Source organism: Cervus elaphus, chromosome 18, assembly GCF_910594005.1.
Source record: "Cervus elaphus chromosome 18, mCerEla1.1, whole genome shotgun sequence".
Lineage (NCBI taxonomy): Eukaryota > Metazoa > Chordata > Mammalia > Artiodactyla > Cervidae > Cervus > Cervus elaphus.
Genome location: NC_057832.1, coordinates 123,315,169 through 123,334,710, shown reverse-complemented (window position 1 = coordinate 123,334,710; position 19,542 = coordinate 123,315,169). Strand labels below are relative to the sequence as shown.

At 46.5% G+C, this 19,542-nt stretch overlaps 1 protein-coding gene across 2 annotated transcripts in view; it reads right to left on the bottom strand.

Annotated features, from left to right (window-relative positions):
* UBE3C (ubiquitin protein ligase E3C) overlaps positions 1 to 17,581 on the bottom strand; it is a 118,526-nt gene extending 100,945 nt beyond the window's left edge. For both annotated transcript variants that reach the window (XM_043871654.1, XM_043871655.1), the window contains exon 1: positions 17,174 to 17,581. In XM_043871654.1, the coding sequence (XP_043727589.1) occupies positions 17,174 to 17,239 (66 nt within the window). In that variant the 5' untranslated portion in view covers positions 17,240 to 17,581. The remainder of the gene's footprint in view (positions 1 to 17,173) is intronic.
* Positions 17,582 to 19,542: the final 1,961 nt, after the last annotated feature.

The following is a 19,542-nucleotide window of genomic DNA, read 5'->3' as shown; positions in this document are numbered from 1 at the left end:
CATTACATATGCCCTTTAGAATAATCTGTTTTTAAAACTTTTTCCAATTTAAAAAAAGAAACTTTTTTTGGGCCAAAGACTGGAGATTAGAAATGGAAACATTACCAGACTTAAGGAAGATTAGTGATAATCTCATCATCTCATTATAAAAAATTATGACTTTCTCATTACAAAGTTTGAGAAACAGAAGCCCAGAAAAAATGAGTAACTATGTTGCAGATAACTGGTTACGGAGATAAGCATTTTGTCAAGTCCCCAGTGTACTTTTTACAATTTCACCTTTCACAGTAAAGACGTGCTATGAACTGTGCTGCCTGCTAACCCACTAGGGTTACTAACATTCCCCCTAAAGTTAAAGGGAACATTAAGGCTGCATTCTAAGAAAATCAACTCAAAAAGACACAGGACTGCTAAAGCCGCCCTTCCAGTGACTGCAGGACAGGGTCCTCAACTTGCCAAACAGTGAAAGGAAAGCTTACGCAGAGCTTTAGACACAACACAAGACACGCAGGCTACACAACGTTCACACCAGGGTTCACACATGAGAGCTTCATGCTTTTCACTCAGTGATCTGAGTCTCTGAGCCCTGATTTCTACCTCCACAGGCTGCTAGCATCTCTGCCTCACAGAGGGAGTCAGGAAGAGCCAAGAGCACACGCAAGCAGGCAGACAAACCCTGAGGGACAGCCCGGCTCACGGCCACAAAGAAGCGGAAAAACAGAGATCCCCCGGGGAGAAAGCGCCGGCAGAGGCTGAGGCTGCTTGCCGCGGCCCTCTGTGACCAGCGCAATCAGCTGCTTAGGCAGCAGGACTGCTCAGCCCAGAGGACACGCCAAAATGGATGTGCACATGGTGACCGAGCGATTCAGCTTCTTTCTGCAATCTATCCTAAAAATAATTATAAACCACTGGCTATAAAGATGGTGTTCACAATAGGAGAGAAATGATGTACAAGCCCAATAGTAAAGCATGAACACATACACTTCAGACACAGCTCATACCAAGAACATGCACAGTAAGTTTTTTCCAGGAGTCTCTTTTTTTAATTAAAAAAACTCTTAATTTATGTTTGACTGTGGGGCCCTCCGCTGCCGCATGGGCTTTTCTCTAGTTGCGCTGCGCAGGCTTCAGCAGTTGTGGCTCCCAGGGCAGAGGCTCAGGCGTTGGGGCGCACGAGCTTAGTTGCTCTGCAACATGTAATTTCATAAAACAGACTAAACAACTGGACCCTCAGCTTTGGGATAACCTGGACTATATATAAATGCCTCACGGTCAGTCCACAGGATAGAGTCTCAGCTACAGCAAATAAAACCACAAAACCAGTACCAAAGGTGCAAGGTCCTCCAACAAGCCTCACTTCTCCAAGGAGCTCTGCTCTGCTATTGCCTCTGTGTCAGAACTGTCTGCACTTGCAGACACACCGACACGCATGCTGGCTGGCAAGCGTCTCTCTGTTGTTCCTGTGAATGCTGGCGTCCCTTGGAGTTTTGTCCTGAGCTCACGCGTCTTCTCAGCAGAACACTTTCCAGAGCATGGCACAGTTTCAACTACCTACTGATAGACCAACAGAACGGACTCCCAGTCTCTCCCTGAAGCTGCTCCTGCCGACTGCACATACCCAAGCATTTCACACTGAACACGTCCTAGGGACTCCTCAGCGTCTCGGATCATGGTCCACTGTCCACTCCCATCACCCCAGACTGACACCTGATGTGTAGCTGGTCCCCGCAGATCTCATCAACTCTAGTTCCTCACCAGCGCTGGAGCCCTCCCCGCGGGGCCAGCCACCTGCCTCAGGCCCCACTACTCTGCACGACTACAGCGGCCTCTCGCCTGGGGTCCGGCCCCGCACCGCCCCCGAGGGACGAGCTGGCCCGACTGCCATCCCCCCGCCGCCTCGTCTCCAGCCAGCCGCACGGTCTGTAAGTGACGGCTGCTTTCCCACGGTCAAACAGCTCTGCCCACGGCTTCTCACTGGCGGCAACAATGCTCCATCAGAGTCCGGGTGAGCATGTAGCCCAGCACACGGACCTGCAGGCACCAGCGCGGGGCTCAAGGGCAGGCACTCTGGAGGGGGTGGGGGGAGCTTCCGCCGTGTGTCCCGGCACCAGACTGCCCAGGGCAGAAACACACTTCAGTCCTCTCCGACCTCACCATCTCCCCCAGCCTGCCCTGTGACCGTCAGGCTGACAATCCAAACCCCTTCATTCCCAAATCACTTCAGTTCAGTTCAGTTGCTCAGTCGTATCCGACTCCTTGCGACCCCATGAGCCGCAGCACGCCAGGCCTCCCTGTCCATCACCAACTCCTGGAGTTTACTCAAACTCATGTCCATCGAGTCGGTGATGCCATCCAACCATCTCATCCTCTGTTGTCCCCTTCTCCTCCTGCCCCCAACCCCTCCCAGCATCAGGGTCTTTTCCAATGAGTCAACTCTTCGCATGAGGTGGCCAAAGTATTGGAGTTTCAGCTTCAGCATCAGTCCTTCCAATGAACACCCAGGACAGATCTCCTTCAGGATGGACTGGATGGATCTCCTTGCAGTCCAAGGGACTCTCAAGAGTCTTCTCCAACACCATAGTTCAAAAGCATCAATTTTTCGGCGCTCAGCTTTCTTCACAGTCCAACTCTCACATCCATACATGACCACTGGAAAAATCATAGCCTTGACCAGATGGACCTTTGTTGGCAAAGTAATATCTCTGCTTTTTAATATGCTATCTAGGTTGGTCATAACTTTCCTTCCAAGGAGCAAGCGTCTTTTAATTTCATGGCTGCAGTCACCATCCGCAGTGATTTTGGAGCCCCCCAAAAAAGTCTGACACTGTTTCCACTGTCTCCCCATCTATTTCCCATGAGGTGATGGGACCAGATGCCATGATCTTAGTTTTCTGAATGTTAAGCTTTAAGCCAACATTTTCACTCTCCTCTTTCACTTTCATCAAGAGGCTTTTTAGTTTCTCTTCACTTTCTGCCATAAGGGTGGTGTCATCTGCATATCTGAGGTTGTTGATATTTCTCCCAGCAATCTTGATTCCAGCTTGTGCTTCTTCCAGCCCAGCATTTCCCATGATGTACTCTGCATATAAGTTAAATAAGCAGGGCGACAATATACAGCCTTGAAGTACTCCTTTTCCTATTGGGAACCAGTCTGTTGTTCCATGTCAAATTCTAACTGTTGCTTCCTGACCTGCATACAGGTTTCTCAAGACGCAGGTCAGGTGGTCTGGTATTCCCATCTCCTTCAGAATTTTCCACAGTTTATTGTGATCCACATAGTTGAAGGCTTTGGCATAGTCAATAAAGCAGAAATAGATGTTTTTCTGGAACTCTCTTGCTTTTTTGATGATCCAGCAGATGTTGGCAATTTGATCTCTGGTGCCTCTGACTTTTCTAAAACCAGCTTGAACATCTGGAAGTTTTTGGTTCATGTATTGCTGAAGCCTGGCTTGGATAATTTTGAGCATTACCTCACTAGCGTGTGAGATGAGTGCAATTGTGTGGTAGTTTGAGCATTCTTTGGGATTGCCTTTCTTAGGGACTGGAATGAAAACTGACCTTTTCCAGTCCTGTGGCCACTGCTGAGTTTTCCAAATTTGCTGGCATATTGAGTGCAGCACTTTCACAGCATCATCTTTCAGGATTTGAAACAGCTCAACTGGAATTCCACCACATCCACTAGCTTTGTTGTAGTGATGCTTTCTAAGGCCCACTTGACTTCACATTCCAGGATGTCTGGCTCTAAGTGAGTGATCACTAACAATTCAGGTAATACTCTGCAGGTAAGCCTTTTTTGAGCAGCATAAGGTAACAGCTCCATCAGGAAGCCTTGCCTGGGGAAAGGGAATTTTAAGTCAGTTCCCTAATTGGCCAGTTCGCTCCGCTCTTCCTAGCTCACTAGTTTCTTCCCTTGTTATATCTCCACACTGGTGGGCTTCACCTGAAGAATGGACTGGACCATCCAACAGGACAGAAGGGACAGTGCCTGACCTTCAGGACGCCCCCCAACAGGCACTGCCACATTCTCCCTGCTCTCCTGCATCACCAGCTCTGGGGGAGCCAGCTGCTGCGTCAGGAGGATGCCCAAGCAGCCCTAGAGTGCCGTCCAAGGGGCAGGGAGCAGACATCTCCCTCCGAGACCCAGCTCTAACCTCCAGGCACAGGCACGAGCCAGCCCCAGAAAGAAGCCCCCAGCACCACACAATGGATTCCTGGTTTCCAACACCTAGGCCTCCAAAAGACCGCCGCACCAGCCCTCAGATAACTGGCCCCACAGAGAGCGAAAATGTACTGCTTTAAGCCAGTAGGATGCAGAAATAAGACAACTAAACCTTTATTCACTGGAAATTAAGAGACTGGTAAAGTAAGAGATCATAACTGTTCAGATGAACATAATTTAAATGCAGTAATGTTTTGCAATCTAATTTCCATTAACAATGACATTTTAATACATATGAGCAACAGACATCAATAAATTATAAGTATTAAAAACTATAGATCATGACCACTTTAAACAGCTGTATAGCACCCCACTGTACTGTTATATTACCATTTGTTTAACACATCTTCTACTGTTAGACATTTAGGCTGTTTTGCACTTTTCAATAACACAAGCAATGCCACAACCATCATCTTTTCTTTCCCAGGCATCTAGGCCAGGCATCTGTTCAATCAGTTTATTAGAATAAATTTCTAAAAATAGAATTGCTGGATTTAGAAGGGTCGCACCTGTTTGTGACTCTGGGTACTTGCTGTTAAATGGTCCCCCAGGTAGACTGTGCCAACTCATGCTGCCACCCACACCTCCACAGGTACTCCCGTCTTTAGCATGGTTGGCACTGAAGGTGATGGACTCTGGGGATGCTGGACAGACGTGCCTGCTCCTGCCTTCGTGCTCACAGATGGCAGAGGAGACGGAAAGCGTGAAGAGGCCATGGTCGGAGAACAAGTCGTGGGCAAAGAATAACACACTTAACTTCCAAACTCCTAGGTGCCCGCATTCTTTGAAATTATAAGAAAAAGGGAAAGTCACAGAGGAAAACTCTTCACTGCTTTTGCAATAACCTCTTTTGAGGGCTCTTCTATAGTCCTATGAGATGACTTGTTTATTACCTTAATTAAGAGACCTAGTTGGCAACTAACTCTGTAACTCCAGAGAATCAGGGCACACAAGTGTGCGAAGTCAGACAGGACAAGGGAAGCCAGCGAGGCGGGCGCCGGACACGCGAAAGGAGGCGCTCACTCTCAGGACCACGCACCCCCTGGGGTCCGCCTTAAGCCCTGCACCTGTGCACCCCCAGTCAGTGCCTCCCTGGACGCTGAGCCCTAAGTCTGCTGCGCGCCTCACCTTCTGAAGTCCAAAGACAATTAAACAAAGCCTCAGCTCTTCCATTCTGTTTACTTTCCCTGAGAACTAGATCAAGAACTTCTGACTTTATCTGTGACAGGGAACTCAGATTTCTGGTCTCATACGTGAAGGCTACAGATAATCATATCCAAGAGGACAGACTGGGGCCACTGGGAAAAACGGTAAAGTAATAATACCAGTCCTGACAGTGAATTTTAAAATCTGATTTTAGAAAACATTCTGTTTCCCTTGATGTCAGGCCTCTAAGAGACAGCTTATGCTGCACTGCAGTGTACACAAAGTACAGAACAATGACACACGTACTGAGTGTCAGCTTTTCAAAGTCAAACAGCATATTTTCTTAAGTTAAAATATTTAAGGTAAGACCTTCAATTATACAACAGAGGGCAGCTGTATAAAGCTAAGCAGTCAGAGAGCTTGCAATCTTAAGAGCAGTCTACACTTAGGAAAAGGCAGAGTGAAAATCCCAGTAATGGGCTTCGGGGAGCTCTAGAGTAAAACTGCTCTGTGAACCCGCGGCACCCTAACACCCAAACCAGAAAAAGACAGCACAGGAGGTGAGACCTACGGACAGCTCTCCCCTGACAAAGGTGCAAGAACCCCCAAATAAAACACTACAAACAAAACAAAACAAAACAAAACAAAACACTACAAACAATGTATAAAAAGAATTATATATCACAACCAAGTGAGACTTATGCTAGGTATGCAGGGCGGGTTCGGCATTTATTAGGTTGGTGAAAAAGTAATTGCAGTTTCGGGCCATAAATTTTACATTGTTATAACTAGGCTCAAACACATCTTTATTAATCAAAACAGGAACCATTACAATCAACACATTTTTGCCAAAAAGAAATAACTCTGTTTATTTCTGTAGCAAAAAAATCCATGCTTGGGGATTTGATGAACTCTTGGAAGGCATTTTCTGCATCCTGCTGGTTGTGGAAGCATTTTCACTGCAAAAAGTTGTTGAGATGTTTGAAAAAGTGGTAGTAGGTTGGTGAGAGGTCAGGTGAACATGGAGGATGAGGCAAAGTTTTGCAGCCCAATTCATTTGAAGTGTTGGTTGTGCGACGGGCGGTCAGGCATTGTTGAGAAGAACCAGACCCTTTCTGTTGATCAGTGCCAGCTGCAGTTTTCAGTGCATCTCATCCACTTGCTGAGCATACTTCTCAGATGTAATGGTTTTGCCAGGATTCAGATTCCAGCAAATCCATTACAGGGGCAGTCAATCAGACAGGTAGCAGACCACCCAACAGTGACCATGACCTTTTTCTGGTGCAAGTTTGGCTTTGGGAAGTGTTTTGGAGCTTCTTCTCGGTCCAACTACTGAGCTGGCCATCGCTAGTTAGTCGTATAAAATCCACTTTTCATGGCAAGCCAAAATCCAATCAAGAAATGGCTACTAACAAGCTGCACAGAATAAGAGAAGATGACACTTCAAAACAACAATTTTTTTGATTTGCAGCCAGCTCATGAGGGGCTTCCCTGGTGGCTCAGACAATAAAGAATCAGCCTGCAATGCAGGAGACCTGGGTTCAATCCCTTGGTTGGAGAGCATGGCAACCCACTCCAGTATTCTTGCCTGGAGAATCCCATGGACAGAGGAGCCTGGCGGGACTGCAGTCCATGGGGTCGCAAAGAGTCATACACTACTGAACGACTAAGCACACACACAGCTCATGAGGCACTCACTTATCAAGCTTTTTCAACTTTGAGGATCCTCTCAACTGGTCAGTGTCAACTTCTGATGATTGGCCACAGGGCTCCTCATCTTCAAGGCTCTGGGCTCTTTAGCAGAACTTCTAAAACCGCCACTGCACTGTACATTTGTTAGCAGTTCTTGGGCCAAATGCATTGCTGATGTTGTGAGTTGTCTCTGCAGTTTTATGAAGCATTTTGAACTCTAATTAAAAGAAAATTGCTCAAATTTGCTTTTTGTCTAACATCATTTCCCTAGTCTAAAATAAATATAAAACTGCAAGTAATGAGTTGTTAGTGAAAAAACGTAAGACTTAAATGATGCATAACATAGACACATTTAAGAATGCATTCCAATACCAAATGGCAAAGTTCAACAATGCAAAACTGCAATTACTTTTGCACCAACCTAATAAAACACTTGGTATAATCCATTATAACAACAAACTAAAGAAAAAGCATATAATCACATCAGTGCTCAGCTCCTCAGTCATATCCAACTCTGCAACCCCATGGCTGGCAGCCCGCCAGGCTCTCTGTCCATGGTATTTCCTAAGCAGGAATACTGGAGTGGGTTGCCATTTCCTACTTCAGGGGACCTTCCTGATCCAGGGATTGAACCCACGTCTTGTGTCTCCTGCACTGACAGGCAGATTCTTTCCCACTAGCATCTCCTGGGAAGCAACCCCTCCAGGGGCTGCTCTTTTGATTTACAGATTCAACACAATCCCAATCAAAACCCCAGTAAGTCCATACAACACAGAGAACACAGCCAATATTGTATATAACCATGGTAGTGGTGGTTTAGTTGCTAAGTCGTATCTGACTCTCGAGACCCCTTGGACTATAGCCTGCCAGGCTCCTCTATCCATGGGATTCTCCAGGCAAGAATACTGGAGTGGGCTGCCATTTCCTTCTCCAATAACAACCATAAATTGAGCATAACCTTTAACAACTGTGACTTACTGTACACCTGCAATTTATGTAATATTGTACATTAACTGTACTTAAAAAACCTGATGTAACAAACACACTTAAAACACAATGGGTTTTTTTTTTTTTAAATAAAAAGCACAGTAAGTTATTTTGTGATTATCAACAAAGTGACTCTAAGGTTGCTATGAAAGGGCAAAAGATTCAAAAAAACCAACACGATGCTGAAGAAAAATGTGAACAAAGTCAGAGGACTGACGCTACCCAACTCTGAGACTTACTATAAAGCTCCGGAAACCAAGACAATATGGCACTGGCAAGAACAGAGCAAAATGAACCAAAAAATCCAAAATAGACAAATGGATCCATGGACCAGAATACCAAGCCCAGAAACACACACACAATTGAGCCAACTGATACTTGACGAGAGCAAAGGCAATCCAATGGAGAAAGAGCAGGTTTTCAACAAACGTGTTCAAACTGGATATTCACATGCCAAAACAGGAAGGGAAAAAAAAATCTAGACACAGACCTTAACATAGTTCACAAAAATTAACCCAAAATGGATCACAGATGAAAAGGTGAAATACAAAATTATAAAACTACTAGAAGGTAACACAGGAGAAAAACCAGGTGACATTCTGTTTGGCATGACTTTTTTTTTTAAAAGAATTTTATTTATTTTTTGGCCTTGCTGGCTCTTTGCTGCTTCACAAGCTTTTCTCTAGTTTCAGCAAGTGGGGGCCACTCTCTAGCTGCCTTGCGTGGGTTGATCATTGCAGTGGCTTCTCCTGTTGTGCAGCACGGGCTCTAGGGTGCTCAGGCTTCAGCAGCTGCAGCACGAAGGCTCAGCAGCTGTTCCCGGGCCACAGAGCACAGGCTCAGTAGTTGTGGCTCATGGGCTTAGTTGCTCCGAGGCACGTGGGATCCTCCCATACCAGGGATCCGACCCATGTCTCCTGCATTGGCAGGCAGATTCTTTACCACTGAGCCACCATGGAAGCCCTGGCATGACTTTTTAGATGCAACATGAGACACTTCATGCAAGAAAAAAACTGATAAAACTGGACTTCACTACAATTAAAAACTTCTGCTCTGCAAAAGACAGTTATTAAGAAAACAAGAAGACAAGTTAAAAACTGGGGCAAGATATATGCAAAAAACATATCTGGAAAAAAGGAGTTTACATAACAAAATATATAAAAGTACATTAAAAATGTATGTAAGAAACTCTTAAAACTTAACAGTAAGAAAACAACCTGATTAAAATATAGAATAAAGACCTGAACAGACATCTCAACAAAGCAGATAGATGGTAAATAAGCACCTATGAAAAGATGCTCCATGTCACATGTCATCAGGGAAATGCAAACTAAAACAGTGAGACACCACCACACACCCATCAGAAAGGCCAAATGTGAACCTGGCAACAGCAAACACTGACAAGGACGTGGAGTAACAGGAGCTCTCACTGCTGGTGGAAATGCAAAATGGTACAGCCACTTCTGAAGAAGATGGCAACCCACTCCAGTATTCTTGCCTGAAGAATCCATGGACAGAGGAGCCTGGCGGGCTACAGTCCGTGGTTTTGCAAAGAGTCAGACATGCCTGAAGTGACTTGGCATGAACGCACAGCCACTTTGGAAGACAGTTTTTCAGTCAATTACAAAACTGAACGTAATCTTATCAGACAATCCGGCAATCCCACTCCTTGATATCCACCCAAAGGAGCTGAACACTATATCCACGCAGGGCCTGCACTGGATGTTGATGGTGGCTTTAGTCACAACTGATGCTAAAACTTGGAAGCAACCAAGATGTGCTTCAGAAGGTGAAGGAACGAATGAACTGTGGTCCACCCAGACAACGGAATATTATTCAACAACTGGGGAGCGGGGGAAGCTATCAGGCCACAAAAGGGACTTCCCTGGTGGCCCAGGGGTTAAGCCTCCACCTTCCAATGCAGGCGCGAGGGTTTGATCCCTGGTTGGGGGACCAAGGTCCCACATGATGTGGGGTGCATCCAGAAAAAAAAAATTAGACCACAAAAGACATGGAACAACCTTAGAAGAAAATTCCTAAATTCAAGAAGCCAGTTTCAAAAGATCAAAACCCACAGAATGTACAACACCTGGAGCAAATTCTGATATAAGCTGACTTAATAATAATGTATCAATATTAATCCATCAATTGTAGCAAATGTACACATAACAGCAAGATGGAAATGCGACAGGAAAGAACAGGCTGCAGACAGGGAGTATGTGAGAACTCCCTGTACTTTCCCAGCAGTTTTTTCTGCAAGCATACAACTGCTCTAATAAAATAGTTTGCTAATAGAAAATAAGGTTAAAAAAAAAAAATCAAGCTATCAAGGCAAGGAAGAACCTTAAATGCATACTGCTAAGTGAAAGAAGCCAACTGAAAAGACTACGCACTATACGATTCCAACTACATGACATTCTAGAAGCGCAAAACTATGGTGACAGTAAGAAGATCAGTGGAGGCCAGAGACTGGGGGGTGAGGGGGCGACGGCGGGGAAGCACGGGATAAGGGAGATGGACAGGGAAAAGAGGGTATTAGGGCAACAAACTATGCTCTGTGACACTGCAATGGAGGATAAACGTCATTATATACATGTCAGAACCCACTTAATGTAAGACAAAGCATGAATTTTAATGTGGTGATACTGGTTTATCAATGCAACAAATGAACCACACTAGAGCAAGATGTACTGAACTTTCAGATGTACAAGCTGGATTTAGAAAAGGTATAGGAACCAGATATCAAATTGCCAACACCTGTTGGATCATATAAAAAGCAAGGGCATTCCAGAACGACAACTACGTCTGCTTCAATGACTAAACTAAGGCCTTTGACTTGATGGGAATAGCAGACCACCTGACCTGCCTCCTGAGAAATCTGTATGCAGGTCAAGAAGCAACAGTTAGAACTAGAAATGGAACAGACGGGTCCAAAATTGAGAAAGGAGTTTGTCAAGGCTGCAATATTGTCACCCTGCTTATTTAACTTCTATGCAGAGGACATCATGTGAAATCCTGGGCTGGATGAATCACAAGCAGTAACTGAGATTACCAGGAGAAACATCAACAACCTCAGATATGCAGATGATACCACTCTAATGGCAGAAAGTGAGGAGGAACTAAAGAGCCTCTTTTATCAACAAGGTAAAAGAGGAGAGTGAAAAACCTGGCTAGAAACTCAACATTCAAAAAACTAAGATTATGGCATCTGGTCCCATCACTTCATGGCAAATAGAAGGGGAAAAAGTGGAAACAGTGACAGGTTTTATATTCCCAGGCTACAAAATCACTGCAGGCAGTTAGTGCAGCCATGAAATTAAAAGTTGCCTGCTCCTTGGAAGAAAAGCTATGACAAACTTAGACAATATATTAAAAAGCAGAGACATCACTTTGCGGACAAAGGTCCATCTAGCCAAAGACATGGTTTTTCCATGAGTCATGTACAAATGTGAGAACTGGACCATAAAGGCTGAGCGCTGAAGAATTGATGCTTTTGAACTGTGGTGTTGGAGAAGACTCGAGAGTCCCTTGGACTGCAAGGAGATCCAACCAGTCCATCCGAAAGGAAATCAACCCTGAATATTCACTGGGAGGACTGATGCTGAAGCGCCAATCCTCTGGCCATCTGATGACAAGAGCCAACTCACTGGAAAAGATCCTGATGCTGGGAAAGACCTGAGGGCAGAAGGGGACGACAGAGGGCGAGATGGTTGGATGGCATCACCGACTCGATGGACACGAGATTGAGCAAACTCTGGGAGACGGTGAAGGACAAGGAAGCCTGGCGTGCTGCAGTCTATGGGGTCGCAAAGAGTCGGACAGGACAGAGTGACTGAACAACAAGGCAAGGTGCTGACAACAGATTTCTAAACCTATAATCAAATGACCTCTAAGATATTCTTCTATGCATGACTGAGAAAAAAAAATACTGCCAATAAACTGTGTCATGTTATCAAGATGTACTCTGACTTCAGAAATACTAAGTAGAAACCACAGTGACTTAGCATCAGAGGAATCCAGTATACACCGACACACACACACCCTCCCACCCCCCTGGAATACTTGCTTCCCACCCACATTTGTTCAACCCACCCTTCAAGATCAAGCCCACCAACTCTGTCCTTTCCTGAGTCAGCCCCAAGGGAAATCCAGAATGTGGTACTTACTCCCTCTATGGTTATTTAGGGTTTAACTATTTAAGTCTTACCTCCCCAACAAGATTACAAGGAAGGCATGAACTTTTCCTTACAATGTTTCAGATCCTTCAAAGAACCTTCACAAATAAATATATTAAATATTCATTTAACTTGAAAGAAAAATTTATATTCACTGAAAAAGTGGCAACTATTCAGTTTCCACTAAGCTTAAGAAATAAGAGAAAGGACTTAAGTTGCAGAGAAAAAGAATTAAAGAAAATAAGCAAATGTGGGTACTCAAATATCATTTAGTTGTTAGGAAACAAAATCAAAACAACAATGAAACTACATACCCACCAGAAAAACAGAAGAACTTTCAAATTAAAAGGACTGACACTACTAAGTGCTGACAAGAAGTGGAGCCCCTGAAACCCTCAGACACTGCAAGTCTGCCTCCAAGGGGACGGGGCAGAGCACACTAGAGCTAAACCCGTGTGTGACGTGTGGCCAGCACACGAGAGCAGGTGTCCACCCAGAGACTCATACTGCACACGGGTCAACTGTACTATGTTCAGACAATGCATCAAAATAAGACGATGGGCTCCACCTCTCAGACGGAACACTGAGCCACAAGAAGCCAGCTCCAAGAAGAGGGGGTTCCCAGCACAGGAAGCGCGACAGGCGGAACTACCCTGCGGTGATAAAGGTGGGAACAGGGGACATCTCTGGGTTGTTGTTCAGTCACTGTCATTTTAACTCTCTTCAACCCCATGGACTGCAGCACGCCAGGCTTTCCAGTTTTTCACTACCTTCCAGAGTTGCTCCAAGTCATGTCCATCGAGTCGGTGATGCCATCCAACCATGTCATCCTCTGTCGTCCCCTTCTCCTCCTGCCTACAATCTTTCCCAGCACCAGGGTCTTTTCCAATGAGTCAGCTCTTGGCATCAGGTGGCCAAAGTACTGGAGTTTCAGCTTCAGCATCAGTCCTCCCAGTGAATATTCAGGACTGACTTCCTTTAGGATGGATTGGTTTGATCTCCTTGCAGTCCAAGGGACTCTCAAGAGTCCTCCAACACCACAGTTCAAAAGCATCAATTCTTCAGCACTCAGCCTTCTTTACGGTCCAATTCTCACATCTGTACATGACTACTGGAGAAACCATAGCTTTGGCTAGATGGACATTTATCAGCAAAGTGAAGTTTCTGCTTTTTAACACGCTGTCTAGGTTTGTCATAGCTTTTCTTCCAAGGAGCAGGCAACTTTTAATTTCATGGCTGCACTGACCGTCCACAGTGATTCTGGAGCCTAGAAAATAAAATCTGTCACTGTTTCCACTTTTTCCCCTTTTATTTGCCATGAAATGATGGGACCGGATGCCATGATCTTAAGTTTTTTGAATGCTGAGTTTCAAGTCAGCTTTTTCATTCTCCTCTTTTACCCTCTTGATAAAAGAGGCTCTTTAGTTCCTCTTCACTTTCTGCCATTAAAGTGGTATTATCTGCATATCTGAGGTTGTTGTTTCTCCTGGTAATCTTGATTCCAACTTGTAACTCATTTAGTCTGACATTTTACATGATGCACTCTGCATACAAGTTAAATAAAGAGGGTGACAATATACAGCCTTGATGAATGCCTTTCTCAATTTCTGAAGCAGTCCATTGATCCATGTCTGGTTCTCAACTGTTGCTTCTTGACCTGCATACTGGTTTCTCAGGAAGCAGGTAAGAAGGTCTGGTATTATCATCTATTTAACAATTTTCCAGTTTGTTGTGATCCACACAATCAAAGGCTTTAGCTTAGTCAGTAAAGCAGATGTTTCTGGAATTTGCTTGCTTTTTTTAATGATGCAACAGATGCTGGCGATTTGATCTCTGGTTCCTCTGCGTTTTCTAAATCCAACTTGTACATCTGGAATTTCTTGGTTCACATACTGTTGAAGCCTGTGATGTGCTTAGTCACTCAGTCGTATCTGACTCTTCGTGACCCTATGGACTGTAGCCTGCCAGGCACCTCTGTCCATGGTGATTCTCCAGGCAGGAATACTGGAGTAGGTTCTTCCCAACCCAGGGATCAAACCCAGACCTCCCAAATTGCAGGCAGATTCTTTCCTGCCTGAGCCCAGCTTGAAGGATTTTGAGCATTACCTTGCTAGCATGTGAAATGAGGACAATTGTATGATAGTTTGAACACTCTTTGGCATTGCTTTTCTTTGGAATTAGAAGGAAAACTGACTTTTTTCAGTCCTGTGGCCACTGCTGAGTTTTCCAAACAGCATGTTAACAGCATCTTCTAGGATATGAAATAGCTCAGCTGGAATTCCATCACTTCCACTAGCTTTGTTTGTAGTAATGCTTCCTAAGTTCCACTTGACTTCACACTCCGGGATCTGGGTCTAGGCTAGTGATCACACCATCACTGCTCATCCAGGTCATTAAGACCTTTTTAAAATATAGTTCTCTGTATTCATGCCACCTCTTCTTTAATCTCTTCTGCTTCAGTTAGCTCCTTGCCATCTGTCATTTAATGTGCCCATCCTTGAATGAAATGTTCCCTATCTCTGGATAGGAGGGCTCAGAATGGAAGGGTGCAGAAGGGAGCCTCTGGAACGCTGGGTAGGTGTGTTGATGGGAATGGTGGGCCCCGAGGTATGTTCACATGTAAAAATCCTTCCAGCAGAACCTACAGTTAATTCCCTGCCCAGATTCCATCACCCAACCACCTGAGAGTAACTGCTACCTCTCAGGAGAACTGCACTCTCGCCCACGCCGGGGGCAGCCTGCAGACAATGACTAAGTGATACAAGAAGGGACAAGTCTGTGACGCCAGCCACGCTCCAAAGCTACCGGCGGGATTGGCTAAAGCTGGACTGTAACCCTGGTCCCCTGACCTCTCCTCTTCCTTCAACTTCACTCGCACAAGGATTTCCTCCTCAGGCTTCTAGAGGACATGGCCTAAGATACAGACACTTAATGTTTGTGCCTTGACTGTATGTTAAGTCTAAACGTCAATGAAAAGGGGAATAAAAGGGGAAAGAAAAAAAAAAAAAAAACGGTTTCACACAGTTGAAAAGCCAGATACACAATCTCTTCTTGAGCTTCTGATCGATGGATCACTATTTTCCTCAGAGACGAGACGTGGTCCCTGGAGAGAGAACAGGATCAGCACCTGAGCAGGAGCTGCGGGGCACGTGTCGGGACCCAGCTCACAAGGTCGACAGAACTGCAGGGACATGGACTCTCAGGCGGTGACCTACAGCCGGGCCACATGGCCGTGCAGTCACCCAATGGCTCTTTATCCCACCTGAAAACTAACTCTGGCCCACAGGGTCTTCAAGGCCCCTTCCAAGGGCAGAAATCCTTTGATTTCACCTGGAATTTTCATGATCAGCCAAGCCCAAATATGGCCCATGCCAGCGCTGCCACACTTCAACAGGTACCCTGTTCTGCAGCCAGCTACATTCAACCAATCACCATCTTGCAAAACCCAAAGCTTGAAAACTACCAGCACACTCTCTGCCAACTCCCTGCTGGGACCCCACCCTCTGCCCTCAGCAACGATCACATACCTACCCCTATGTGTGCTCAGTCTTGTCTGACTCTCTTATGACTCCATGGATTGTAGCCCACCAGGCTTCCTCTGGCTGTGGAATTTTCTAGGCAAGAATACTGGAATGTGCAGCCATTCCCTTTTCCAGGGGATGTTCTTGACCCAGGCACTGAACCCAAGTCTCTTGCATCTCCTGCATTAGCAGGCAGATTCTTTACCACTATGCCACCTGGGAAGCCCACATATGCTCACAGTACAATTTAAAATGGATATCCTTACATTGAGCAATCACTTTAGAGTCACAAGCCAACCCAATCGTTAAATGTAACAAACAATACACTAATATAGAAGAAAAAATACACGAAGCACTTAAAGAACATTTTAGAAAACTAACATTTAGTAAACAGCTAATTATACTCACTTGAACTTTCCAAACACCCTAAGTAGGGGGGACCACACTTTATTTTCAGCCTGATAAAACTAAAACAGGCAGAAAAGGGATTCTGCTAGAGGTAGTGGAAAGCAAGCAAATGAAACAACACTGACGCTGAGCTACTTACCAGCAATTCCAGCCAATCAGCAGATGCCAGTCATTAGAGAGGACAGCAGAGTAACTAGTCTGTCCACTCTTACTCTCAACTGTTATCCCAAGAATAACTGTCAATCCTAAAAGAAATCAACCCTGAATGTTCATCGGAAAGACTGATGCTGAAGCTGAACCGCAATACTTTGGCCACCTGATGCGAAGAGCTGACTCATTAGAAAAGACCCTGATGCTGGGAAAGACTGAAGGCAGGAGGAGAAGGGGACGACCGAGGATGTGATGGTTGGATGGCATCACCGACTCAAATGGACACGAATCTGAGCAAACTCGGGGAGACTGTGAAGGACAGGGAAGCCTGGCCTGTGGCAGTCCCTCGGATCACAAAGAGTCGGACAAGACTAACAACAACAAAAACAACTATCATAACAGAAAAAAAGTTCTAGAGTCTCTCCAGAAATGTTTCCAAAGGGTTACGAAAGAATAATTTTCATGCTCTTGGATTCAAACATACGGCCAAAGACGAGGAGTACGCCTCAATTTCAGAGATTGTCGTCAAGAACTAATACATCCTGCTCACCTCCTACAACAGAGGAGAACTCCAGAAAAGCAGTCACCATCAGATGTCAAGGCTGACAAAGTATCCAAAGCTCATTTCGGAAAGAAACACTGTGTCCCTGGACCCGAGCTTTTCACCATCTAAATGTGAAGGGCCGTCTACTCTCAGCATCCTCGTAGCTCCTGGGCGATGCCGGTGCACACGGCCCCGGCCCCCATCAGCCTTCCTCCCGAACCGGGTGTGACCCTGGGCGGGGCGGGGGGTGACCCTGCCGCCCGACCGGCGGGACGGACGCGCCCCGCCCCCGCCCGGCCCCGAGGCGCCGCCGCTCTCAGGCCGCTCTTACCTTCCGGCTCGCGCCTCCCAGGGACACCTTGGGCCTGGTTTTGAAGTCCCCCTCAAAACTAAACATCTTTACAGTCTATCCCATCTGGGGGGCCCGACCCAGAGAGCGCGGGCAGCTGGCGGGCGCCGGGGAAGCGCCCCGGCGGGAAGGCCGCGCCGGGCAGGGACCCCGCGCCCGCGCCCGCCGGCGTGCTGCCGGCTCGGCCTGCCCTGGGTGGGGGGGGTGGTAACACAGGGGGCGGCGCTCGGCTACCGCCGCTCCCCTCATCCACGCCTCGCCGCCACTCCGGCCGAGCCCGAGCGCCGACGGGGGCCGCGGACCCTTGACTCGCACCCAGAGCGGCCGCTGTGAGGAAAGATGGCCGCCGCCGCCGCCGCCGCCGCCGCCGCCGCTGCTGCTGCCGTGCTCCGCCCCGCCGGCGTGCGCGCGCCCGGCACGGACGGCGCCGCGCCGCTCTCGGCGCCCGGCTCGCGGGCGCGCGCCCGTGTCGACGGCGCAGCGGAGCGTGGGAAGAAACCGCGGGGCCCGGAGCTGTGGCGGGGAGGGGGTGGCGAGGGGCGGGGCCGGGGCAGTGAGGGGCGGGGCTAGGCCTTCGGGGGGGCGGGCCCAGGGCCGGGCGGGGGCGGGGCGGGGCGGGGCGGGGCGGGGTTTGGGCCGGGGCGGGGCGGGGCGGGGTTTGGGCCGGGGCGCGTCGCTGAGGCGCAGGTGCGGGGGCAGGGAGCGCCCCCAGCAGGTGCCGCCGGGCAGAGGGCTGTCCGAGGGGTGCTGAAGCGTCCAGCGTGCACAGTGCTCCGGGGCCGGCTACGTGGGCGCCTGCGTCCCGAAGCTGGACTCGGATCCCGTGTGTGCACTTTTCTGGGAAGCCGGCTCCAGGCTTTCCGTAAGATACCAGGCTTGACTGATACGATAGGAGAAAGATCAGCTTTATTACTTAACGCCCTTAGAGAGTGCATCACTAAACGTTGTGACCTAGTTAATGTGCGAACTTAGTACACACATATACACTTATACATCATACGCACAGATAGAAGCATGTAGCACATGCACAGCGTAAAAGTATATCATGTACACATACATACTCTTGCGTAAATGTCAAAAGCACGTCAAGATATACACAAGTGCATATATGCACATATATATATACATACAAACGTATGATATACACGGAGAAATAGATACCGCATACACACATATATATCAGATACATATATACATTTCATATACACACGAGTAAAATCAAAATCGTAAAATCTAATACCTCCATTTCTATGCGAGATGCACTGTTTTCTTTTACTCTGTTGTCTTTTTTTAATACTAGCTGCAAACCACTAAGTACATTTTGCAACCCTCTAATGGGTTTCAGTCTTCGTTTGAAAAATTCTGCCATGTACACAGACAGACACACACACACACATACATATATATATATAAAATGAGAATTAGGTTGCAATAGGATCAAAAAACTTTGAAAGTCAACGATAGTGTTGCTTCCCAGTTAATATATAACCTACTCTGATATGTCAAGAAATCCTTGATTCATCAAGTATGTCCAAATTGTATCAATTTTTAAATTTTACAGATTTTGTAAATAAATCATCACTTTTTTTTTAACCTGTCAGATGACAAAAATTTAAAATATTGATAATATCCATTCTGTGTCCTCAGTGAGTCCGCTCTGAGGTCTCAGGTTCTGCCCCAAATGAACTCTTCCAAGGTCCAAGCCACAAATGAGGAGCAGGGGCCCATTTAACCAGGACACCAAACTTAATTCTCCACTTCAGCTTTGTTGGTAATTAAGGGTATTTTTCAAATTTTCTCAATTGTCTATCTTAGTTTCCTATCATTGTTGTAACAAATTACCATAAACTTAGTGGCTTAAACAACATGAACATATTGTCTTATGGTTCTGGAGGTCCGAAGTCTCTCTGGGCTAAAATCAGGGTTGTGCCCCTCCTGGGGATGGGACGGGCTATAATTTATTATCTCACCATTTCCCTGTTGTTGGCAGTTAGGCTGACTCCATTTTGTCGTTGTTACAAATTGTACTTCAGGAACATGCTTGCATCCAGGACTGAGTTCTCTCTGCAGGAAAGACACCCTAAAGCGTTGCGGCTGGGTTGTAGGGCCGCAGGCTTACCTCTGATGAGATCTGTTCCCTGCTGTCCTCAGAGGATACACAGCCTCTCCTCCAGCTATGTAGGTGCTGGCTCCAGAGACCCTGGAGTGGGTCCAAGAGAACATCTGTTAAATTAACACCAAGGCCACTGTAGACCTGAGGCTGGAAATTCACTACTTTTACCATCCCACACTATTCAGTACAATTCCTCAGATCTCATGCAATGAGGTTAAGTGATCACAATCAGAATCTC